The following is a 24242-nucleotide window of genomic DNA, read 5'->3' as shown; positions in this document are numbered from 1 at the left end:
TGATCTTGCTGTGGGGAATTGGTAAGGGACCAAGAGAGGAGGAAAAAAGGGGGTTCAGGGCACGGTGGCGTGAGTTGAGGGATGCGTGCGTGGTTTTTAAGAAAAAACTGCTGAAGCAACAGCCTATGTGGTCGTACCTACCCCTGGGGGAGAAAGCCCCCAAAAGTGGGGCACTACAGGCAAGCAGAGGGTGAGCGAGTGGTGAACTGCAGACTGCTAGTGCATGTGGTTCGCCAGCCCCTTCCCCAAGGGGTTTGGTATCTTGTGTTTATTCGGGTTGGTTCATTGGCGTGGTGTGTTTTTTTTCCCTTCCTGACAAGGGGCTGCTGAGCCCGATAAACATGTCGCATAAGCACGGGCAAAATGTGTGGGTGCCTGACATGCAGTCAAGCCAGCCCTCCACGGCGCTCTGCGGCTGCAGATCAGCTGCCAGCTGGGCAGGAGCGTCCCGCCATCCTGGGGTGACGGGGGACTGCCGCCTCCCAAACTGGCGTGGTGTTTATCAGTCAGCCCCCGTCTCCCCTGCAGCGGGGCGATACTGTCGCCCTGTCGTCTCCACATCGCTATCTCCCGGGTGCAGGGAGCTGGGTGGGGGGAGAGCAGTAGGGAGAAGAGACTACCAAAATGCCTGCGGGTGACAGGCACAATGGCCAGCAGAGCCCAAAAAGCATCTCAAAGTGATGCCTGTACCCCATCCACTTGCTTTCAGTTGGGTTGTGGCTGCGAGAAACGTCCCAGCCTCAAGCACAGGGAAAACTCACAGCCACGGGGTTGCATAAGAGCCAGCCTCCCAGCTCGCATAAGGTGCTTGCCCTTAAAAATAGCTCATAAATGTTTTAAAACAGTGGTAATCAGTCCAGCAGCCAGGGGCAATACCCCTTTACCATTTATTGGCATCGTTAAAGCCCTCTCTCCCATTAGCGGTGGCCGGGCTGAGCGGCTTCATGCCAGGTGACTGCACTGCATTGCACATTGGGGGCTCGGGACTGAAGCTCTGATGAGCATGGCTGGAAAATCAGTTAGTTTCCCTGTTTTGCCACTAAAAAAGTACTGAAGCACTTGGATCTGAGTGCCAGCAAGGCCAAGTCCCACTGCTGGGGATTTTGAGCCTCTTTGAAAATGGAAACCAGGTAAAATAAAATGTTGTCACTGGCATTAGTTGCCAGAAGTGCCCCAGTGTGCTTGGATGCCAACAAACAGCTGTCCTGCCCCTACAAGGTAGGGGCTGCTACCCGACGGATCTGTAGCACATCCACAATGGATGCGATTTGACCATTTAAGATGAAATCTACAACTGGAAGTGCATAAATCCCCATAGGGTCTGGTTGAATGCAGTGCAGGGAGGTAGGGGAAAGTAAACAGGATTACAGAGAGGATTCCTCTGCCAGGCTCTGTTCTCTGGGGTTCATTGGAGAAGCAGTATTTCCCAATCTCCACCACCTAATGCCAGAAATGGGAGACACAGGAGGCTTGGAGCAGTTGGGCAGTTCTCCTTGAGGAGAAAAGGGGATGCAGGGGATAACCCACCTTACCCTGGGCATGGTGGCAAGTTCCTGTGGCCAAAAATAAAGGCACGAGCCCAAACTGGGCACAGGGGACTGGGTGGCCCATGGGAATAATTTTTCCTTCTGGATGAGCCCCCCCCACACTGCCTGCAGTGGGGTGCTGGAGGTGCTGGACCCCACTTCCCAGAGGCAGCGGGGCTTGCATTGCCCTGCGGCATCTGCATCCCGCCTCCAGCCCTGGCATCCCGCCAGGGGCCAGAAAATCCCTCTTGATCCTGGCCGGCTCATGTTAAGAATGCATCAGTGTAACAGTGCAGGGTTCAAGGGGTGCTTTCCAACATCAAGCGGGGCGCTTAGGGGTTACCTTGACCGGGATCCTCCCCATGTGCAAGGCCAGCAGCAGCCTGATAAGCTATGACCACCCATATGCCTTCCCTCCACCGAGTTGCTTAGGGGCATGGAATCTTCCCCCTATTTTGACTAGCTAAAAATTAGGGATCTAGTCTGGATGAAAGGGTTGGAACCACCACGTACAGGGGAGAGGGTGTTTGCCTGCCAGCAGCGGCACCCGCCGGAGGAGGCTGAGCAGCCCCGGTCGGCTGCAAGAGCTGCCCAGGTGACCAGCTGAGATTAGACCCCTAATTTTCAGCTGGTTTAGCTGGTTAGGTAAAGAGTCTGCCCTCCTCCCTCCCTGCCTCCCCCTGCCTCTCGTCTCCCTGTCACTGGGCTGCCCTGATAGTGGCTGCCTGGTTTTTAAGGCTGGAGGCTCTGCGGTCAGCCCGTGGGCACTTCGCCAACCTGGGGGGCTCAGGGCCGATGCTTACACCCCCCCGCCCCCCCCAGTCTACCCTCAGAGCCCGGCATATGGGCGAGCCGCTTCTGACAGTTAAAAACTTAGATGCAAATAAAAGCAGATGGTGCCTTATCTGCACACGCCTGGGTTGCCTACGTGCAGGCAGCCAGCGACGGCGGTTTATTCCTGGCTAGGAAAAATGAGAGATCCTTCAGCCGGCCCAAGCGTTGTACAGAGGCCACCGGAGCTCACCGCCTGTGCGTTCCATGTGGGATGGAAAGCGACGGATTCATTAGGTCTTAAGCAAAAATAAACCCCAGGGGAGGTGGGAAGGTGGTTATTCCTCTCCGAAGTTAGGAGCTCTTTGCTCTTAATAAAATCAAGTGGTTTGCAAGTGCTGTGACCCTTTCCCACTCCCCAAATGGATCGGGTCGTGTGAAAGAGCGGCACCAGGGAGGAAGGCACAAGGGGATGCCCCCGGTGACCCTTCCACCAGTGGGAAAGCATCAGGGGGCTGAGTGCCTCCTCCTGGGACAGGGGCACGCTGCACCCTCACATAGTACGTGTGTATGTCAGGGAGGGGACATCAAATATTTCTATTATTTCTATTTCTATGTTTATATTTATCTGTATTTATATGTCTATATCAATTTTTATGTATTCTTCTGTGTGTCCCTGGCTGGTGGTTTTCATGCCCCTGGGCATCCAGGGTACGTCAAGGTTACAGACAGGTGCTCACTGTGTATTTTAACACCCTGCTGAAGCACTGCGGGGTTTGGAGGTGCCGGGGTTCACCTCCAAGCGCTCCACGGCATGTCGGTGGGTACCAGGTGGCTGTGCCCGCGTGTTTTTAAGAAATAAGGGGGAAAACATAATCTAAATCCTGCGGGCAAGATGATGATAGCGGCTACATTTAATCTTGAAGGAGCAGGAGACCACTCACCCAGCTGGGAAAGGATGGCTGATTGTCACTCTTGCACATCCCTGCTCTGTCCCCTCACAAAGAGTTGTGTGTGTCCCGCCAAAAAGGGGACAGCCTGTTATTTGTGACCCCCGCCACACACATGCGAGGGCTGAGCTGATGTCCCCAAAGCACCTGGTGGGGAGCAAAGAGGGCAGAGGAGGGGGTCAGAGGCATGGGGCTGTGGGGTACTGCTGCTGAGCCTATTTTGAGCCCAGTGCTCCCCCTTTTCTCTTTGGTGTGTCCCCCAGTGACTCTAGTGTCCCTCCTTGTCCCCCTAATGTCCTCCCCAGTGTGCCTCCTTGTCTCCTGATGTTTCTCCCTGTGTCGCTCCTTGTGTCCCCCCAAAATGTCCCTCCCTGACCCCCAGTGTCCCTGCTAAGTGTCCCTCCACGTGTCTTGATGTTGCTCCGAGTGTCCATGCCATGTCCCTCCCTGTCTCCCCAGTGTCCCCCAATGCTCCCCAGTGTCACCCCCCCAGTGTCCATCCTTGTCCCCACCCAGTGTCTCCCCAAGTGCTCCTCCTTGTGCTGCCATTGTCCCCTCCAGTGCCCTTCCTTGTCCCTACCCAGCATTTCCCCAAATGCTCCTCCTTGTCCACCAGTGTCCCCACCCAGTGTCCCCTCCAAGCGTTCTTCCTTGTCCCCCAGTGACCCTCCCCAGTGTCCCTCCTTGTCACCACCCAGCGTCCCCCCAAATACTCTTTCTTGTCCCTCAGTGACCCTCCCCAGTGTCCCTCCTTGTCACCACCCAGCGTCCCCCCAAATACTCTTTCTTGTCCCTCAGTGACCCTCCCCAGTGTCCCTCCTTGTCACCACCCAGCGTCCCCCCAAATACTCTTTCTTGTCCCTCAGTGACCCTCCCCAGTGTCCCTCCTTGTCACCACCCACCATCCCCCAAATACCCTTCCTTATCCCTCAGTGACCCTCCCCAGTGTCCCTCCTTGTCACCACCCACCATCCCCCCAAATACCCTTCCTTGTCCCCCAGTGACCCCCCCACAGTGTCCCTCCTTATCCCCCCCGTGTCCCTTCCAGGTGCTCCTCCCTGCCCCCCCAGCATCCCTCCCCAGTCTCCCTCCTCGTCCCCAGTGTCCCCTCCCTGTCCCAGCCCGGCGGGGCGGGGCGGGGCGGGGGGACACACGGGGTCACATGGGGACACCGGCGGCGGCGGCGGCGGCGGCGGGCGGGCGGGCGGCGCGCGCGGGGCAGTCCTCCCCGCGGTCCGCACCGCGCCTTTAAAGGCTGCTGGTGGCGGGCGCGGCCGCAGAGGCGGCGGCGGCACCGGGACCAGCACCGGCAGCGAACGGCTCCGCGGCGGGTGTCACCCCCAACTCCTTTCCCAGCCTCTCCCCGCCCCGGGGCGGGGGTCCCGGGCCAGGCGGGCCAGGCTTCCCGCCGTTGAGGGGATAGCGGGGCATCGCGGGGCGAAGCGCTAACCATGACGGAGAGCCCGGCCCCGGCACCGGCCGCCAAGCCCAAGCGAGCCAGGGCGGCGCGGCGGCCGGCGGCCCACCCAACCTACTCGGCCATGATCGCGGCGGCCATCCGGGCCGAGAAGAGCCGCGGTGGCTCCTCTCGCCAGTCCATCCAGAAGTACGTGAAGACCCACTACAAGGTGGGCCAGCACGCCGACACCCAGATCAAGCTCTCCATTCGGCGCCTGCTCGCCTCCGGCGTCCTCAAGCAGACCAAAGGGGTTGGTGCCTCCGGCTCTTTCCGCCTGGCCAAGGCCGACAAGGTGAAGAAGTCTCCGGCCAGGAAGAGGAAAAAGGTGGCCAGGAAATCCACGTCGCCCCGGAAAGCAGCCAGGCCCCGGAAAGCCAAATCGCCAGCAAAGAAGCCCAAATCTGCTGCCCAGAAAGCCAAGAAGAAGTCGAGGGCCAGCCCAAAGAAAGCCAAGAAGCCAAAGACTGTTAAGGCCAAGTCGCCTTCAGCATCCAAGCCCAAGAAGGCAAAGCGGCCGAAACCCAAAGCCAAGTCCAGCAGCCGGAAATCACCCAAGAAGAAGTGAGAAGTCTAGTGGCATTTCGGTACTCTCCCTATTGGTTTCTGTAAATAGCTTTTGCCTTTGTTTTTACCCTTTTCTATTGCATTTTATAAAGAATTGATCTATTCCTATCTGGAAATAGCTAAACCAAGGCAGCTAATGAAAGAAAAAAGGAATAGCTTTGGTATGGAGAGTTCCAGTTTTTAAGAGTTACTGGTCTGGGTTTTTATTTCGATGTCTCATAAATTTCTCCCGTGTGTCTGTTGTTCTTTTTAACGCTGGGCTGCTTGTTGTGCATTGGGAGTGATGGTGACTCCGTGTGTCTGTCGACGCCATACAGGAATGATTTCAGTTCGGGTTTGTGTGTTTCCTGGGGCCGGGCAAAGACGCAGCTTGTGTCGGAGGGGAAGCGGGAACATACGGCTGCGAGAGCCGCAGCCTTTTCAGGAGGAGGAAAAGGGGCTCCTGGCTCCCTCCTCCCACCCTGGCTCCCCACCATGGGCCGAGGCGAGGTGTGCTGGGCTGCTGGGTGTGAGGTCTGGAGATAACCACCCGGCCGGGCGGGCGATGGGGCTGCCCACCGCGGCACAGCTCGGTGGTGGCAGCAATTCTTGGGGCAGGGATGGGACAGAGGAGGTGGAGCGGGACCAGGGTCGGTCCACGTTTGCTTTCAAGAAGTTGGAGGTATCCAGCAAGCGGGAAGGGGTTGATCCCTGGGGAGAAAGGATAAACACGGCTATGAGCGGCTTTGCTCCCTGGGGAGGATCAGGCCCGAGCACGGCAGTGGGCAGCTTTGCAGGCAGGCTGGGGTGGGCAGCCAGGGCAGGGTGAGGCAGGACTGCTGGGCACGGCCCCCCGCTATCGCCCTGGGGCTCTGGCTTTGTGCCCAGTGGGGGCTGGCATGGCTCCAGGGCCTGCCTGGCCCCTGCCAGAGCCCCTCCCCGGGCAGGGCTGAGTGGTTGCGACGGCCGGGGCTGGCAGGGAGACTGTGGGCCAGCCCTACTGCTCAGCAGGGTCTCAGCCTTGGGCAGGAGGTGCCTAATCCCCCTTGACGTCTAAACTCCTTGGATGTCAGGATCCCCAGCCACCTGGGCCAGGAGCTCTGAAATCCCCAGGGGCTGTGGGTGCCCAGTCCCCTTGGGCTTGCTGTGCCTAAATCTCCTGAGCCCAGGGTCTTCACCATCCCTGATGGTAGTTCCCAGATCCATTGGCCTCATGATCCTAAATCACTTGGGCAGATGGTGTCTGAGCCTTTTAGCCATTGAGGATCCCAAATTGTGTAGTTCAGGGTACTGAAATCCTTGGCCTGGAGGCACCTAATCCCTTTGGGCTCTTGTTCCTAAGACCCTTGGACCAAAGGCTCCCAGACCACCTAGGCTGAGGACCCTAAACCCCTTTCAAGAGCCTGGTGCCTAATCCTCCTGGACATGAGAGGCTTAAAGCCCTCTGGCCACAGGATTCCCCAGTCAGCTATAGCGGAGGATGGAGATGCCTGATCCAGCTGGACTCTTTGTGTCTAAGCCCGGTGGGCCTGTGGGTCACAGACCCCTTTGGCCAAAAGCACTCAAATTCCTTGGGCTTGGGTACCTGACCTCCTTCAGCTGGTAAGTCCTAAACCTCTCAGACCAAAGGATCCTTGCTCACCTCAGCTGGATGCACCCAAATCCTACAGACCCTTGGTTCATTACCGCCTGTGGCGGGCACCCATAAACCACCTAGATGTGAGGATCCAAGTCACCTGTGCTGAGGACCCCAAATCCCTCAGGTGGCGGCACCTAATGCTCCTGGGCTTGCTGATCCTCAAGGTCCACGATGGCCTGTTGCTCCAAAATCATAGAATCATAGAATTGTTTAGGTTGGAAAAGACCTTTAAGATCATCCAGTCCAACCATTAACCTAACATTACCAAGTCCACCACTAAACCAGTTAAGGGTATAGTATCAATTTCATGTTTCCTGGCTTGGTAGCTGGATTATTTATAATGAAAGTAAAAACTAGGAATCATTAAGATTGGAAAGGACCTCTAAGATCATCAGTCCAATCATCAACCCAACACCACCATGCCCACTAAACCATGTCCCAGAGTGCCACATCTACCCGTTTTTTGAACACTTCCAGGGATGGTGACTCCGCCACCTCTCTGGGCAGCCTGTTCCAATGCTTGACCACCCTTTCCGTGAAGAAATATTTCCTGTTCAGAAAAATCCCTCGGGCCTTAGTACATGGCACTCTTAATAGTTCCTAAATCCCACGGATGGGGTTCCCCCAAATCCCTCAGACTGCAGGGATCTCAAATCACCTGCTTTTGGATCCTTCAGACTCCAGGGATCTCAAATCACCTGGTTTGGGGATGCCGAAAGCCCTTGGGACAGAGTGTGTCTCCTCCTCCTCCAAAAAAAAAAAAAAAAAAAAAAAGGACCTGAACACCTTCTAGAGAAGGTGCCCGAGTCCCTTCAGGACTGGTCCCTGCAGGAGCCTGGCGGGGGGGCGGAGCCACGACGCGGAGGGCGGAGCCACGACGCAGGTGGGCGGAGCCACGGCGCGGAGGGCGGAGCCACGACGCGGGGGCGGAGCCACGTCTGGGCACGCCCCCCGTCCCCTCGCCGGCGGGGCGGAGCAGCGGGGATGTGGCGCGGTGTGGCGGTGCGGCTGCTGCGGGCCGGCGGCGGTGGCTCCCGGGCCGCTTCGGGAACGGCGGTGGTTCAGCTCCGCCAGCGGCTGGAGAGCGAGCTGGAAGATATCCGAGGAGCAGGCACTTGGAAGAGCGAGAGGGTGATCGCCTCCCGCCAGGGTCCCCACCTCCGCTTAGAGGGCGGCGGAGCCGGTGCGTATGGGGTGGCGGGGAGGGTTCTCGGGCTTTTTCCCCTGGCGTGACGCCCGTGCTTCTTCCCTCTTCCCGCAGGGATCGTCAACTTCTGCGCCAATAACTACCTGGGGCTCTCCAGCCACCCCGAGGTGATCCGTGCTGCTGTGGAGGCCCTCGAGAAGTTCGGTGCGGGGCTCAGCTCCGTCCGCTTCATCTGTGGTACCCAGGTACCGGGCACTGGGGCAGCATCCCCTGCTCCAGAGTAGCCTTTCTCAGACTCCTGTCTCAGCGCTCGCGTACGTGCACACTGCTAAGGTACAGGTGGCCAGGCAGAATAAAAACCTGCCAGGTCCCTGTTAGCCAAAGATCTGGAAATATGCCAACTTAAACTGTTACAACCCCTCAGAGAGCAAAGAAATGAAACACCCCTCTGAATTCAGGAAATGAATGTCTTTTTCCCCTCCCTTAAGGGTCAAAATTACAGCGAGCCTGACTTGAAACGGCTCTGTCAAACCCACCGTGGTTTATCCTCGCTGGAGCCTTTTCAGAGCCCCGGCTGGCTACGGGCAAAGAAATCTCAGAGCTGCTCCCCCATGCCTGGGGAACTTAGAGTCTCCCTGCTGCGCTTTTAGTATCCAAACCCGTAACCGCATTTTAGGGCTGTGTTTGCAAACACTTTCTGAAAACAACTAACTTTTCTCACGCATGCACACCTTTTCTGAATAAAACCTAGCTGTTCCCTTGCAGTCAGCATCTTAACAGCAGCGGGCAAGCAAGAACTTGTGCTGCCCCACCGGTGATGCTCACTCCTCTCTTCTCTTTAGAGCATACACAAAGACCTGGAGGAGAAGATTGCACGTTTCCACCAGCGGGAAGATGCCATTCTCTATGCCAGCTGCTTTGATGCCAACGCTGGTATCTTTGAGGTTCGCAAGGCTTTCCTTGTGTGCGGAGGAGGGAGGTGGTGGCAATGTACCTGCCATACCTTCCAGAGGCTCTGATGTGAGCTCTGTGCTGCAGAGAAGATAGCAGTGACTGGTGGTGGAGAACCCCGACTTGGTGCCCTTGGACTGGGGGAGCCGTGTGGAGCTGTTTAATCAGCCCTCACCTCCCCCTTTCCCAGCTAGCTCCAGGTTTTGGGGAGGGCTCCTGTTTCCTGAGAGGTCTGTACTCCCTCTTGAAGCATAGGTAGGAGGAAGAGGTGATCCCCCAGGCTTGCTAGGGAAGGGGAGGGAGGTTTTGCACTCAGAAGCCACAGGCAAGAGCCTGGCCTAAGGAAATTGGGGGTAAGGTGGCTGGGAAGGAAAGTGGAAAGTTTAGCAGTGCCAGGAGAGACGTGGCAGCTGCAATCAAATGCAGCCTTGTCCTCTGCACTGAGAGATGCTGGAAGATCTCAGTGAGGTGGTGCCCCAGAGCAAAGGATGATCCTTTCTGTTTGGTGTGGCCAGGTCCTGCTAACCCCAGAGGATGCAGTGCTGTCGGATGAGCTGAACCATGCTTCCATCATTGACGGGATCCGCCTGTGCAAGGCTAACAAGTACCGCTACAAGCACATGGACATGCAGGACCTGGAGGCCAAGCTGCAGGATGCGCAGGTATGGAGGTCTGCTCCCACCCCAAAGTGAGGGTGCTCACTTAGCTGTGCTACCTGCATAGTAACCAGCCCCAAAGGGTGAGCTCTGCCTTTTCCTGTGCAATAAACATCGTTTTTGGAACAGGCACAGGTAGGCATGGATAGCCAACGTGGGGAAACAGCTGGTTGCAATGCAAACCCCCCGACTCGGTTAGATATATCCACTCCCTACAGGAGCTGGACTATGTCCTGGTCTCCTTCGCCAGCCCCTCTCCTCAGGGTGACATCTTCACCCCTGGGGATGCTGCTCTCCCTCCCATAGAAACATCGTCTGCGGCTGGTGGCCACCGACGGTGCCTTTTCCATGGATGGTGACATCGCACCCCTAAGGGAGATCTGCCAGCTGGCCCAGAAGTATGATGCCCTGGTCTTCATTGACGAATGCCATGCCACAGGCTTCCTGGGACCCAATGGCCGGTAAGTGGCCATTTCACCCATTTCTCCCCCCCGGCCCTGACTACCTCTGAAGCAAGGCCAAAAGTGCTAATGACCAACATATTTTTGTGTGGGGATTCCTGGAGCCATCGTTTCTTGAAGGCTTCGCACCCTGTCTTTGGGGCGCCTGAGGGGATTGAAGGGACGTACTTTAGCAATGACCCATCCCAACATGACAGCCGCTCCTCTGTGTGTAAGGGATAGTGTGATCATCTCATCTGCCTCTCCTGGCAAGCAGTTGGACTTCCTGATTTCCAAAGCCTTCTCCTCTCAGCTATCACTTTCAAATACTTGGATCTTGGGGGTTTTGTGGAGTTAGCTTTGATTAGTTCCCTCAGGGCAGCTTTTTCCTCCATCCCTGGAGATCCTCCAAGTGCCAGGCAGTGCACTTGCTGCAGGTGTTTGCTGAGAACAGATGCTTCACATGCTTGTGTTTTTTGGGCATGTGAGCACCAAGCACTCCATTGTGTGGTCCTTCCTGCTCTCTACTGGAAGGTAGAGACCCATGTGAGACAACACTGGTAGGAACGAGCAATGGGTCCCTCTTCAGATGGAAGGATAGTGCAGGAGATGATAAGAGGAGAAAGCCAGTTCTGAAAAAGCCAAAAGTTGCCCTATGGAGAGCTCCGTTCCAGCTCTCTCCTCTCTAGGCAGATCTCATGTGGGAAGCTGGCAAGTCCACATCAAGCTGTGAAATGGGTGAGAAGTGAGAACTAAGCAAGAAAATTTGCCTCATTTTCTCACCAAGGCTACGGCAAATGTTTCATCCTGGATCAAAATGATGGTGTAAGAGACATCTTTTAAGAGAAGGGATGCCACTCCTGGTGGCACTTCATCACTAACAAGAGAGGTGGTCGTGCTGAGCTTTACTATATTCCAGACCCTGCAGTTGTACTGAGCTTTCTCAAATTTAAGTCTTCGTAAGAAAGAAATCATAGGACGGTCTGTTTGTCTTGTAATCTTCCTTTCTTGGGGCATGGTAGCCATCCTGTGAGTTGAGGTAGACCTTGTCACTCTGTCTCAGTGGGCTCTGTGGTCCCAGCAGCTGCAAAAACAACTTTGACTGCACTGAGGTGTGTGAGTGCACAATGGCTTGAGGAGGAAGGAATGGGAACCGAGCGCTTTTTGAGTGGTGCTAGTTTCAGTGTGAACCTGATGCTGTTGTCTACAACACAATGTTTCAAGAGATCTAACAGCTGGGTGGCCATGCCCCGTCCTGCCTTTTTGGGCTGGAGGATGTGAAGCTGCAGGGCACATTTGCCACATCCAGTTGGTTCCACTAGCGTAGACCTTGACACGGGTGCTTTAGGCCTGTGTGCATTTAGGGCAGCACATCAGTGATATGCACAGCCCACCTCAGAGGGCATTGGCTACTCTAGCCAGGCAACTGGTTTTTCCTGGTGTATGCTAACAGTGTGGCGTGTCAGAGGTGTGTGCAAGACCTACATTGATGGCTAGTGCTCTGTTTGGACTATTAAACTTCTTGTGGGAAGTTTGAGCACTCTCCTGTCTGTAAGGGATGAAGGATGCTCTTACCTCAGGAGATCTCAGCTTAGCCTTTCTGCAGGAGAAGGGAAGGTCAACACTTGGGTTGAACAACCACAGGGGAGCATTATTCCTTTACCAGAAGGGGGGGGACCCCAGAGACCTGTTTGTGGCGCTTTGTTTACCTTGAGGCATCAGGTGTAGAGCAGCTTCCCTGATGCATGCAGGCACAGCTGATAATGTGACATTCCTTTTTCTACAGCGGTACCGATGAGCTTCTGGGAGTGATGGACAAAGTCACCATCATCAACTCCACCCTGGGAAAAGCTCTTGGAGGAGCTGCAGGTGAAGGCATTTTCCAGTCCAAGGCCCTCCATGACCTAAAGACCTCCACAACATTGCTCTGATGTTTCCTTCCTCTGCCTAGAGGAACAAATGCATCTTGTCCTCTTCTACTGGTGGCACAAGGCTCAGTTTAAGACCCTGCTGCAGGGTCAAGGGAGGACCTACCATGTGCTCCTTCCACTGTCATCTTCCCCATGCATTTGCCTTTGGGGTCAAGGTGGAAACTCTTGGTAAAAGGCATCAGCTGTGATTTTTTAGGCCTGGTTTGTACTGAAATTCCTGCTGTAGGTGACAGGTTGGCTTTATCGAGGGGTCCCCCTCTGAACAGGTCACCTTGGGGTGCCTTGTCCATTTCTCTTTCCTCCATCTGCAGGTGGGTACACAACTGGCCCCAAACCCCTCATCGATTTGCTCCGCCAGCGTTCCCGCCCGTACCTCTTCTCCAACAGCCTGCCCCCCGCCGTGGTGGGCTGTGCATCCAAGGCCCTGGACCTCCTCATGGAGAGCAATGCCATTGCACAGTCCATGGCTGCCAAGACCCAACGGTGAGGGGGCCATATTGGGGCGGGAGCAGGGGGAGAGGTTCATTAGGAGTGAGTTGTCCATGTGTGTTTATTCACCACCAATGATAGCTGTGAAGGTAGTTTGCAAGTCATGGCTGGGGGATGCTCAGGGGAAACCGCAGGGTGTGCCTGTGTGGGGGCAGATGTCTCACATCTGGATGCTCTGCATGCTGGGACACATCTGTCTCCCTAAAGCAGCTGCAGTCCCATGGAGCTGAGCAGGAAATGGCAGGAGGTCACTCCAAAAAGAGATCTCTTCTCTGCACAGGAGATGCATGGTAGAGCGGAACCAAATCCAACCCTCAGTGGCCAAGGTTCCCAGGGGAAAGCAAGGCAGTGGTCCCCAAGGACAGGGGTGATGAGGTTTTACTCATCCTCTTGTTCTCTTCACCAGGTTCAGAAGCAAGATGACGGCAGCTGGCTTCACCATCTCGGGAAAAGACCACCCCATCTGTCCTGTTATGCTCGGGGACGCTCGGCTAGCTGCAGTGATGGCTGAGGACATGCTGAACAGAGGTGAACCGGGGAGGGAGCTCTGGATGCAGACACATGCCCTGAGGGAAGGGACAGACGGTGGTGGTGCCACCACCATCCCTCCTCCAGAGGATGTTCCTGCATGAAATCTGTTATTTCTGTACCCTCCAGCTGCAGATGTCCTGCTGGTCTCCCCCAGACGTTGCTGGCTTCATCTCCTTTCTCAGTTGTGGGGGGTTTACATTAGCCCTCTTGTCTTGCCGTGCTGGACTCCATCCCTATCACTGGCCCTAACCCTCATTTCCATGCTTGGGAGCAGATGCCACCCTGAAGCCCCTTGAGAGGGGAAGGAGGATCCAAAAGCCTTTCTATCACCCAGTGCCACCTCAGCCTCCCTCCCTCCCAGCCGGCTACAACTCTTTCTGTGTTTCCTCCCCAGGCATTTATGTCATTGGCTTCAGCTACCCCGTGGTCCCCAAGGGAAAAGCCCGCATTCGGGTCCAGATCTCAGCCGTGCACAGTGACGAGGACATTGACCGCTGCGTGGAAGCCTTCACCGAGGTGGGACGGAAACATGGAGCACTGCCTTGACGTGCCAGCAAACACCTCCTCTGGCACCCTCCCTGCCCACGACCAAGTGCCTGTGATGGGGGGAAAAGGCTTTAGCAGCACACTACCAAAAGCAGGACCAGTCCTCAAGGCATCACAGCTTGCAGGAGGCTGTGGCTGTTGCAGCATGCTGGCAGTGGCACTGGCAGCCAGCTCTTGTGTCATTAAAGGTGTCCTGCAGTGCAGTGGGTATTCGTCTGGCTCTTGTTTTCTCATCCAGGAGCTGCAGCCCATCCCCATCCTCTCCTGCTGTGACCGAACACTCTGCTGTGTCTTCCCTGAAGCTTCAGTCCGGGCGCTGAAGTGCTGCAGCTCCTGCTCTCTCCTGCCGATGGAAATGTAGCGTTGCTGGATGCCCAAGGTCACCCGCTTCCTCCATGCTGTCCTGTGGGTCCAGCAGCATCAGCCTGGCAGATCTGCCCACTGTAATTCCCCACAGAGGCAGGGGGGTTTCCCAAGCCACTGGCAGCTGTTTTGGGAAAGAGCACATGGGCCAGCCGAAGCTCCGGTGCTCCTTTCTCCCCTTCTCTCTCTTAGGTGTTGGGTGTGAGGCTTGCTTGGTCCCCAGGGCTGGCTCTAAGGCTTTGCCCATTGCTGCAGCACTCCCAAACCTGCCCTGGGAGCTGCATCTCACCCCAGAGAGGCTGTCAGGCAGCGGGCAAGCTGAGGTGGCAGAGGCCAGGAGCTTGGCGAGAGGGCCTGTGTCTGCCTGGGGCTGAGACCCAGGGCAGAGCAGGTGACAGAAACCTGTAATTTTCCTCCATCAACTGCAATTTTCGCACAGCAGAGAACACAGCAGATTGGGGTCTCTGGATTTGTTCTTCCAAGCTGTGCTGGCGTAGTGATTTAGCACTCAAGCAGGAACAAACGTGGCCTGGGCATCTCTCTGGATTGCTTTGTTTGCATCAGTTTTGCTCCAGATGAGAAATCACGTGTGTCCTGCTGTCTGCCCACGTGCTGAAGTGACTACCAGCTGCCTGCAGCCCAGGACAGACTCTGGCTGAACTGAGGCTGTGCTGTGCTTGGGTGCCAGAGCACTGGGTCATGTCAGCAAAGACCTGCTCCGAAAACGCTGTCTGCCGTTAGGCAGTCGGGGAGCAAGCTATGGGGTGATAACGTGTCTGACCTGAACCAGAGCAACTGCAGAAGACTACAGAAGTTAATCCAGGGTTGCAGCACTTTACAGGAAGCAAAAGGCAGGGGAGAAATGCATTTTCTATGAGGCTGCCACAGGACCTCGTTAGAGCACCTGGTTAGTGTAACTGTGTGCCGATTTTATTTAATTTTCCATCGCCGCAGGGCCCTGAGCTCAGCCTGCTGATAAAGTATGATATGCAGTTCCCTCTGTGTGGCACCAGGCCCTCACCCTGCTGCAAATTTCCCCCCCCTTATCAAAGGGCAATATTTTGGGAATGGGGAATGTAATGGGGAAATGGCAGGGGCATGCGCTCAGGCCTCTTTTGCAAACTGGAAGAGATGAAGCTTCAGCCAGATGGGCTGTGGTACAGGGGGTTTGAGTCCCTAAACCGAATCACTGCTGTTTTGAGCCTGATGCATGTGCACCCCCTTGCTCCCCGCTACTTGCACACCTCCATTGCACACCTGTACCGTGCTCCCCCTCTCCCCTGGGCTTCTGCAGGCAGCCCGGCCCATGTCTCTGCTCTGCTCAGGGCAACCAACCCAAGCAGTTTAACTCTGCTCCCACTTTCAAGACCTCCCTCAATGGGAGAGCAGTCATACAGATGTCTTGCTGCTCAGCTGCAAGCAAGAGCAGCAGCAGCCTCCCTCCCCTGCGATGCACACACTTGTTCTTGTGTGCACACGTACTCCCTGCTTCTCCTCCTCTTCCTCTCCTCGCCAGGTGCCCTGATCTTCCTCTCCCCTCCATCTCTCCCAGGGCCCTTGCAGCCGACCCCCGCACTCCTGCTGCCTCTCCCTCTCTGCCTGCTTCAAGGCCGAGCTCTGCAGCAGACTGCGGTTTGCGTGGCGGCACGGGGAGTGCCGGAGCCCAGGGAAGGCAAGAGGGTCAGACGATGGCACACTGGAAATGAATAATGCAGCACCCATTGACTGCAGGCGCCCTGTTAATATTGCATTCCCAGGCAAAGCCTCCAGCTCTTTATTTTTTCAAGGCCTCACAGCCTACGTGTGATCTGCAGCTCTTTGCAGCTTTTAGCCCAGAAAGCAGAGGACTTTTTGCTGGGTGGAGATGTAGAGGCAGATGCCTCTTTTTGAGGATGCAGTTCCTACCCTGGGCTCGCCAACCCACCCCAGACCCCCCTTACGCTGCTCTGCCAGGCTTCCCCCCGGGTCTCAAGCCATCACCCTCTGCACCATGTGGGATAGATGTGGGATCCCTGTACCTCACCCATTGTACCTTGAAGTAGGGGACTGTCCTGTCCTATCCTGTTTCCATACACACCCATACCCACAGATGCTTTCAGCCCTGGGTCCCTGCCCACCACCCACTTCTTCCACCCTCACCAGGCTGCAACATTGCAGTCCTAAACCTGCCCCCCTTCCCACTGATGCCCTCCAGCCCCTCTCCATACTGACATTTCCACTCTGAGCCATGACCCACCTCCCTCTACCCCTTCCCTGCCAGCATCCCTCTGCCTTTTCTCCCTGCCCGCAGCCCTGCCCAGGCAGGCAGGGATGCCCCTGCTTGGACCCAGTCTGCTGGGGCTGATGCAAAAGGGGTCTGAACCTGCCCGTCGAGTGCCGCGATTTTCCCGTCCTGTGTCCTTTGCCGGAGATGAACACCGCGCAAGAGCCCCCACCGGCGCTGATGCCTCCCGGCACTGGCAAGTGAGGGGTGAAGCCGTCGTGTGTCCCTCCATGGGGGCTTTGACGAGAAACAGCAATGCCTGCGGCTATTCCCCACTTCCTTCTGGTGGTTTATTTCTCCAGTTTGGGGACCCGCCCCCATCTCCCCAGCCCAGGGGGTGAGTCCAGGCGGCCGCTCGCCTCTTCAGGCCATTTGGCTGCAGGAACAGGTGCCGGGGGGTCCCTCTGCAGCCCCCCACAGCCCCCTCAGCGGCAGGAGCACTTGCAGGCGGCCACGACGGGGTAGGGGATCTGCCGCCAGGCGCAGTGCGGGGGGCCGGGGGGCCGGGGCGCCCAGCAGTGCCAGGCCAGCAGCTTGATGTGGGTGAGCTGCGCGGGGCGGCAGGTCATGCCGGGGGGCCAGGAGCAGCCGGCGTCGCCGGTCTCGCAGGTTGTGTGGCGTACCCAGCGGGGCCAGAAGACGGGTCCCAGATCGACCCAGGCGGAGGTGAGGCGGCAGGAGGCCCGCTCCACCAGCCACTGCCGCAGGCGGCGGGACAGGGCCTCCGGCAGCTCGGGGGGCAGCCCCGGGCCGGGGGGCAGCAGGGCGGGCAGCTCCAGCCCCTCCGCCTCCCGCCACAGCTTGCGGCGGTAGCGCCCGGCTCCCTCTGCCAGGTCCCGGCTGAGGGACTCCAGGTTCTCCTCCGGCACGCTGCCGTTGCGGCTCCGGGGCTCCACGGTCGCCATCCAGAAGGGGTCAAAGGCTGAGCCCAGCAGCCGGCGCAGCCGCCCGGGTCGCAGGTGCCGGGGCTTGGGTGAGTAGTGGTAGTCCTCGGGGGAGAGCGAGAGGCTGTAGGGCCGCACCGGGGCCGAGGGGCGGCCACGCAGCAGGTGGGCGGCAGGGTCAGTGGTGCCGGATGGCGACGGCGGCGGCTCCCGGTGTTCCTCCAGCAGCGGCGGTGGGCCCAGGGTGGCCGGTGGCGGGAGCAGGCAGAGGAGGAGGAGGAGGAGGCGGCAGCCACGGCGGGGGCCCTCCATGGTGAAGTGGCACTGCAGCAGGCTGTGCCGGGCTGTGGGCTCTCGCTCCGCCACATCCCCCGGGTTATCGCCGCGTCCCAAGGCACGGCCTTCCCCTTTTCCCTGGTTACAGTGGCTGATAGCGAGCTGTCGGGGACACCTCGCTCCCTCCCGCCAGAGGGGCAGGCAGGGAGGGAAGGACGCACCGTCCCTCCCGCCAGGCCAAGGGGTGCTGCCAACGTGGGGCATCGGGGCTGCCGTGGAGTGGAAGGGGCCAGCGCCTCCTCCTCCTCCGCATCCTGCCCCATCGTTGGAACAGGCGTCCAGGACCTTGCCAGCAAAGGGAAGCTGGTGGCCTTCGGGTCTTGCCAGGAAAGGACCACCAAGCTGTGCTTGGCCTCAGCACACCTGGAAGTCCGCAGGGCACAGGTCCCGTTACGGGGGTGGACATGGCAGGGGGGCGGTGGGGCAGGAGGGCTGCGTGGGTCGCTGTCAGCTCTCAGCACATCAGCCGGCACATGTGCCATCCTGGGCAGCGGTGAGGGAGCTGAACCTCTGGAGATGGCCTCCCTGGCTGGCTCGTCCTCCCTCCCCACACTGCAGTGCCCTGGCAATGCTGGTGGAGGGCAGACTTGGGCTGGATGGAAATCACAACCTGCTTTCCCCTCCTTCCCCAGGTCAGACATTGTGGGAGAGACTCAGTCTGCTCTGTGCTGTGCTACTAGCAATTAATTGATAACAGCTAGTAATAGCAATTAATTGCTTGTGCTCCAGAGGGTTTAGACCCATATCCCAAGGATGGGGCTGGGGCCAGGCTCACCGTGATGGGATATTCATGTTCCCCAGAGGTGTGGGGCAACACATCCTGAACACCCAGCGTCGAGGGGTGCCTGGGGTCCATGAGACCCTGCCCCCCTCCATCCTCCCTCTCCCACCGGCCAGCACCTGGCTTTTTCTCCACTGCCCCCTCTGAAGCAGGGAGTGGCTGAGCCTGCAGGAAGGCTGGGCAGAGAGGAGTTAACTCCAAACCCAACCTCAGGGAGAGGGGAAAAAAAAAAAACAAACCAGAGATCAATGGATCAGCAGCAAGAGCAGAGGGAGGGAAAAGGGGGAGACAGAGAGAGAGCTAGCAGAGGAGCTCCAGAAGGAGAGAGCTGTGTGTGGGAGCCAGGAGAAGAGAGAGCAGAGCTGGCAGCAGGCAGGGGGAGACAGCGGAGCACCGGGCAGGGGTGACAGCACTGCCCAGACCAACTCTTCAGTGGCCCGCATCCTTCTTGCCACTGCTGCCCGGGCTGGACCAGAGGTCTCCCCTGAGCGAGCGGTGAAGCTGCAGGCCCTTCCTCACAGAGGTGAGTGCTGGCTTCCCAAGCGAGGGACAGCCTTGGGCTCCCTGAGCAGGGACACGACAGTGCCCAGAGATGCCCCGCTGCCTATGTGTGAGTGCGTACCCAGAGGGCAACCGGGATCCTCTGCTCGAGCAAGGAGATCCCATGGGGCCAGGATGGAGGAGCCAGATAGTTACCAGTAGGGCAGAGGGGACCGCAGAGCCAGAGACGACCTTTTGGTGTGATAGAGAGGCTGCTGGGAAGGAGAAGTGGTGTGAGCTGAGGGATGGGGGAGCGTGGGGCGAAGGAGCTTGCACAACCCAAAAAAAAGAGTTAATCGCATGTCAACAGTTGCTAGATAATAGTGCCTTTCCCTCTTGGTTGCTGCTCAGCAAAGGACAATTTGTTCTAATGATAGCACAACGTGGAGAAGGCTCGTTAGGAGATAGATAGGCTGCTGGCACTCCCTGCCTGAGCACAGTGTTACTCAGGGCTGGAGGAAGTTTTGCAGCAAAACACAATACCTTGAGCTGCAGTAATAATTACACTCCTTCACAATGATCATCGTGCTGTGTTTCAGGCAGCTCCAAGGTTTCCCCCCATCCTCTCCTAGCCACCACCGTCCAGCCCATGACCACCTCTCAGCATCAGGAACACCTGCTCTGAGTCACCTCTCCTCTGTGGAGAGTAACTTCTGCAAAGGGAGCAAGGAGCAGCCAGCTCTGGGGTGGGGGTGGTCCCAGCTGAAGGAGCTCCCTTGAGGCAGGAGCGTGGTGGGGTGCTGCTGCTGCAGGACCAGACATCAGATCCCTGCTGCCAGAGGTGGCACAGCCCCGGGGCGAGGGTGCCAGAACCACTCGCAGTCCCTATGGCCTTGTGTCCCTCGCTGAGCCCTGTTGAACACCAGCTAGGATTTAGACTAGCCAAAGCAAGCAATCCCAAGAGGTTTAGCAGCTTTGGGATTGTAGGAGGAATGTAGGGGAGGCCAGGCAGCAGGACAGGGGGTCCTTCAGGGGGCTGGGAACACAGGAGGTCCATGGTGGAGACATGAACGTGGGCAGGAGAAAGGGGCTTCAGCTCCATTTGAGCCAGGCAGATATGGGCTGGCTGATCTCAACAGCATTCTTGCCAGTGACGTCAAGGATCTTGATGTAGTCATTTAACCAGCTGGTTAGGATTGGCATCTCCGGGAGAAATGTGGGCATCAGAAAAAGACAGGGATAAGGCACCTTAGGACCAGAGCTCTGGTGGCCACTGTGGTCAACACCGAGCAGCACCCACTTGCCTACGGCCATGCACAGGTGCTGTGTCTGCCTTTCTCCCCTCGCAGGTCCCCGCAGTCTGATGGGGAGATGCCAGGAGGCTGGAATGCCTCCTCTGACAGCCTGGAGCTGCGAGCTGCAGGGATTATTGTGCCTATCATCTTCTCCCTCATCTTCCTCCTGGGCACTGTGGGGAATGGGCTGGTGCTGGCCGTGCTGCTGCGGAATGGCCAGGTCAAGTATAATACCACCAACCTCTTCATCCTTAACCTGGCCATGGCTGACCTGTGCTTCATCGTCTGCTGCGTCCCCTTCCAGGCCACCATTTACACCCTGGATGGGTGGCTCTTTGGGGCCTTTGCCTGCAAGGCTGTGCATTTCCTGATCTACCTCACCATGTACGCCAGCAGCTTCACCCTGGCTGCCGTCTCCGTTGACAGGCAAGCATCCCCTCCCCTTGGAGTCCCTCAGCTCAGGGACAACGTGTTTGCCACTCTTGAGCTAGGCATGGGAGAAAGGCCAGTCCTTACCTTGTTGAGTGTCCTGTAAGGAGCAGGTAGGGTCTCCCCAGAGGCAGAGCCAGCCTCCCTCCCTATCTCCCCCTGCCCTTTTCCAGCACCAAGCCCAGCTCTTGGCCTGGTTACCCAGCCCTTACTTAGGAAGGAGGAGTGCATGGACATGCTGAGGTTTGGTGTCTACTGTGCAAAACCAAGAATGGCAAAAGCCCAGGGCAGCAATGCACCAGAGGAGAAAGAGGGAGTACTCTGGGTCCTGCTCCTGTCCTCTTCCCTAGTTCAAGAGGCATGCTGCTTGCCTTTCCTGAGCTAGCACAGCAGAGTGGGCAACGGAGATCCCAGACCCACTGTTGGGATGACCCTGATCTCTATGTGAACTCACTGTAACCCTCCCTACCAAAAGGTGGGGAGGGGAAGAGATGGGTGGCTGTGTGGGAGGAGGTGCACAGATGGCAGCTCCATGGGCCAGGAGGGCAACAAGGTATCATCTCACCCACCTTGTATTTGGTCTCTCCTCTGTACCCTCTTCGCCAGGTACCTGGCCATTCGCTATCCGCTGAAGTCCCGGGATCTCCGTACCTCCCGAAATGCAGGAGTGGCCATTGTAGCAATCTGGTCGCTGTCACTGCTCTTCGCGGGGCCTTACCTCAGTTACTACCAGGTTGTCCATTACCACAGGGTGCCCGTCTGCATCCCCATCTGGGAAGACCAGCGCCGAAAGATTCTGGACATCCTCACATTTGTCTTTGGATACCTCCTGCCTGTGACCGTGGTGAGCCTGGCATATGCCAGGACCATCAAGTTCCTGTGGACCTCCGTAGACCCCATAGAAAGGATCTCAGAGTCCCGGAAGGCCAAGTGTAAGGTCACCAAGATGATTGTGGCTGTGGCCATCCTGTTCTGCCTCTGCTGGCTGCCCCACCACCTGGTCATCCTGTGCTTCTGGTTTGGCCACTTCCCCTTTAACCGAGCTACTTATGCTTGCCGCCTGGCTTCCCACTGCCTTTCATATGCCAACTCCTGCCTCAACCCCATTGTCTATGCCCTCATCTCCAAGCATTTCCGCAAGCGTTTCAAGCAGGTCTTCACCTGCCTCTTCTTCCAGACCAAGACCAGGAAGAAGAAGAAGAGAGCTGGAAAGAAAGTCCATGTGGTCAATGTGCGCAAAGGTTTCACCAACAGCACCAGAGGTTTCTATGGAGGCAACACTGAGGTGATCCAGGTCCCAGAGGAGAACACCAGGAAGAGGGACCCTGAAGGTGCCAGTCATGATGCCAGAGCATGGACTCACCAGCTACAAGATGCCATGGTCTCTGCGCAGAAGGAGCTGCTGGAGGAGGAAAGTTTGGCAACAGCTGGCCATCCCCTAGCCATGACCCCTCCAAGAGGAACTGAGGAGTTTCTGACTGTTCATTACAGATGAGCAAAGAGAAGAAGTCTGTTTTCCAGCCTGTGAGTAACCACTCCATTCCCAAATGGGCAGAATAATGTGGGGCAGAGGGGAATGGACACAGCAGAGCCACAGAAACCTCTTGTGGTGATGGTTAACCCATTGTCCACACTCACCTTCACTCACTGGCCCACAGCATTCATATAGGAATGGCACAATCCACCCATACAAATACAGAGTGGAGGGACATGTTAATGTCATGCCAAGTGACCTGGGTGGCATTCCTGCAACAGGTTTTAAGGCCTCCATTTCCCAACTCCCTAACTTGCTAATTTTATGCAGCACCTTGAAACTCTAAGAGGGAGGCAACCAAAATGAAAACATCCTGGTAAGAAATCCAGGCTGCTAAGGGCACATGAGAGCATGGGTGGGAAGAGCAGAGAGAGCGCATGGGGACCTAAGTGTCAATAGGGTAGCTGGCAGGCTCTCGCCCTGGCAGGGGTGGGGTGCTGTGACCAGCCCCAAGCAGCAAAACACTGTCCCCTGCCTACACGTCCTTTTCCCATGCTCCAGGGGCAGCCCTAGTCCACTTCCACCCCTTTCCCTAGCCCCTGCATCCAGATCAGAGGGCCTTTGCCACACTGTCTCATGTGCAAGGAAGTCAGCTGTCTGTGCCAAAAGCTCAATGATGCAAACTCTGCAGCAGTCACTAGTCATACTCAAATGATTTATGCCACAGCAGGTGAAGATTGGAAAGGCTTGTGTGCCAACACCTCTGCGTGCCTCCCCTCTGCACCCGTGGCTTCTCTGAAGTTCAAGGAGGAAAAGACCATCTGTCCAGTCTCTTCCCTCCACCTTGCCCCACCAGAAGTACTCGCTGGAGGATATTTCCTAGAGCTCTGTCCCACTTGACTTTAGCTCTTGCAAGGAGATCCTGCAGGACACTGTTCCACTTCCTAATGCTGCTTGCAGTTTCAGAACTATTTCCTGATAGACATCCCCAGTTCTTCCTAAACAAACCTGGTAACTCCTCCTTTCACCATGTTGTTCCACCTGATCCACCCCTCTGCTTACTTTCTGTTTGCCTTTTGCAAATTCCTGAGGAATTGCTACTTCCTCTTTGATCTCTGCTTGCTACTTAGAGTTTCATCCCTTCCTTCTGAGTCTGAAGGACCTGTTGCTCTCTGAGCAGTGACATTATTCATTGATATTAGCCCCCATGTGTGTGGTTTACTGACTTGGCCAGACAGTTTTTTTCCATGTGATGCTGATGATTGTGAGTGAATTGATGTCTGTCACCAAAGCAGAATAAAGTAGCTAAGCTGCAAAATGAGCTATGGAGCCAGGTGACAGTCGTGGTGAGGCGAAGGAGAAAGAAACAGACCCATGTGCACTTAGTTCAATCTTATCTCCTCAGCACCCCTTTCTACCTTTCTACCACTCAGCAGGTTGGGACATCTTCCAAAATGGCCACTGCTGTGGAATTGCTGTGGGCCCCATGTCTGCCTGGGAGCAAAACTTTGCCCTGCTCTGTCCCCTGCAGCCCTGAGCAGCTGTGGAGGAGCCTTTGGCTGTGGTAGCAGCTCGACAACACCTCACAGCGGGGCCAAGCATTCCCCCGGCCTGGCCATGGGAAGGATGGGAAGTGCCACAGGGATGGCATGGTGGGACAAAAATCACGTTCACCAGAAGGTGCTGGAATTTCTCCCCCGCTCGACCTGAATAAACCCCAGTAATTTCCTTTGCCTGCATGTTTGCTGTATGCTGGATACAATCTCTGCCCGGTGTGGGGCTCTGCAGTTTGGGCTGGAGGCGGTGGAGGCCGTACAAGCCATCTGACCACAGTCTGGTGCTCCCAAGTCACTAGCAGGGTGTCATTTGTTTTATTCGACTTTGCAGACACTGCAGAAGTGTACAAAAGAAGCAAAGCCGGGGGTTTTAAGATGGATCCAGCACTGCTGGAGTTCACAACAAAGTTGTGGGAGAGGGAGAGACAGAAGCCGGGAGAGGGAAAAGGAGGGATGGTGGGAGGACAGATTGGGGGCAATATAAATGATAGATGTGTGGCGGGAGCCATCTACAGGGACAGAAAACGGCAGTGAGAAGGCAGGGCGAAGTGAGGGGCTAGAGGCAGAGGGCGGAAGGGAGGATGAGGGGGCATGAGGGAGGCGGAAGCGATGTGCTGGCAGAGCACCCACTTTTTTGGCAGGAGCCTTCTCCCCATCCCAGAAGTGCCATGCTGCTCCTGAGCTGGGGTGAGCATCACTCAGCTATGTTGAACCCCAGCCCCATGGCAGCTTTCTCCAGCATTTTTCTGTATCATCAGGCTGTTGGAGAAGCCCAGAAAAACACTATCCGAGCAAGGCCTTT

General features: G+C 56.8%; 4 protein-coding genes across 4 annotated transcripts; 3 read left to right on the top strand and 1 right to left on the bottom strand.

The window, feature by feature from the left end:
* Positions 1-4683: 4683 nt before the first annotated feature.
* Positions 4684-5456, top strand: H1-0 (H1.0 linker histone). The gene has a single exon (XM_009483726.2). The coding sequence runs from the start codon at positions 4699-4701 to the stop codon at positions 5269-5271; it is 573 nt and encodes a 190-aa protein (XP_009482001.2). The 5' UTR covers positions 4684-4698; the 3' UTR covers positions 5272-5456.
* Positions 5457-7872: 2416 nt separating this feature from the next.
* GCAT (glycine C-acetyltransferase) lies at positions 7873-13786 on the top strand. The gene is made up of 9 exons (XM_075718671.1): positions 7873-8071; positions 8150-8280; positions 8878-8979; positions 9502-9648; positions 9949-10103; positions 11869-11951; positions 12325-12496; positions 12909-13030; positions 13428-13786. The coding sequence occupies exons 1-9, from the start codon at positions 7873-7875 to the stop codon at positions 13577-13579; spliced, it is 1263 nt and encodes a 420-aa protein (XP_075574786.1). The 3' UTR covers positions 13580-13786.
* A 2844-nt stretch (positions 13787-16630) lies between these two features.
* Positions 16631-17401, bottom strand: LOC142597173 (noggin-like). The gene has a single exon (XM_075727828.1). It carries the CDS (start codon positions 17399-17401, stop codon positions 16631-16633), a length of 771 nt encoding a protein of 256 aa, XP_075583943.1.
* A 1281-nt stretch (positions 17402-18682) lies between these two features.
* On the top strand, positions 18683-22648 carry GALR3 (galanin receptor 3). Its single transcript, XM_009485883.2, has 4 exons — positions 18683-18729; positions 20036-20407; positions 21017-21934; positions 22612-22648. Exons 2-3 carry the CDS (start codon positions 20058-20060, stop codon positions 21903-21905), a joined length of 1239 nt encoding a protein of 412 aa, XP_009484158.1. The 5' UTR covers positions 18683-18729; positions 20036-20057; the 3' UTR covers positions 21906-21934; positions 22612-22648.
* The last annotated feature ends 1594 nt before the right edge of the window (positions 22649-24242 follow it).

Source organism: Pelecanus crispus, chromosome 1 (genome assembly GCF_030463565.1).
Source record: "Pelecanus crispus isolate bPelCri1 chromosome 1, bPelCri1.pri, whole genome shotgun sequence".
NCBI classification, from domain to species: domain Eukaryota; kingdom Metazoa; phylum Chordata; class Aves; order Pelecaniformes; family Pelecanidae; genus Pelecanus; species Pelecanus crispus.
This window is presented reverse-complemented; position numbering and strand designations above follow the sequence as displayed.

Bases quoted from the DNA above. Each gene is read 5' to 3' on its own strand.
- H1-0 (XM_009483726.2), top strand. From the start codon at position 4,699: ATGACGGAGAGCCCGGCCCCGGCACCGGCCGCCAAGCCCAAGCGAGCC.
- GALR3 (XM_009485883.2), top strand. From the start codon at position 20,058: ATGCCAGGAGGCTGGAATGCCTCCTCTGACAGCCTGGAGCTGCGAGCT. The intron at 20,408-21,016 runs GCAAGCATCCCC...CCTCTTCGCCAG, and splicing joins GCTGCCGTCTCCGTTGACAG to GTACCTGGCCATTCGCTATC.
- LOC142597173 (XM_075727828.1), bottom strand. From the start codon at position 17,401: ATGGAGGGCCCCCGCCGTGGCTGCCGCCTCCTCCTCCTCCTCCTCTGC.
- GCAT (XM_075718671.1), top strand. From the start codon at position 7,873: ATGTGGCGCGGTGTGGCGGTGCGGCTGCTGCGGGCCGGCGGCGGTGGC. The intron at 8,072-8,149 runs GTGCGTATGGGG...CTCTTCCCGCAG, and splicing joins CTTAGAGGGCGGCGGAGCCG to GGATCGTCAACTTCTGCGCC. The intron at 9,649-9,948 runs GTATGGAGGTCT...TCCCTCCCATAG, and splicing joins CCAAGCTGCAGGATGCGCAG to AAACATCGTCTGCGGCTGGT.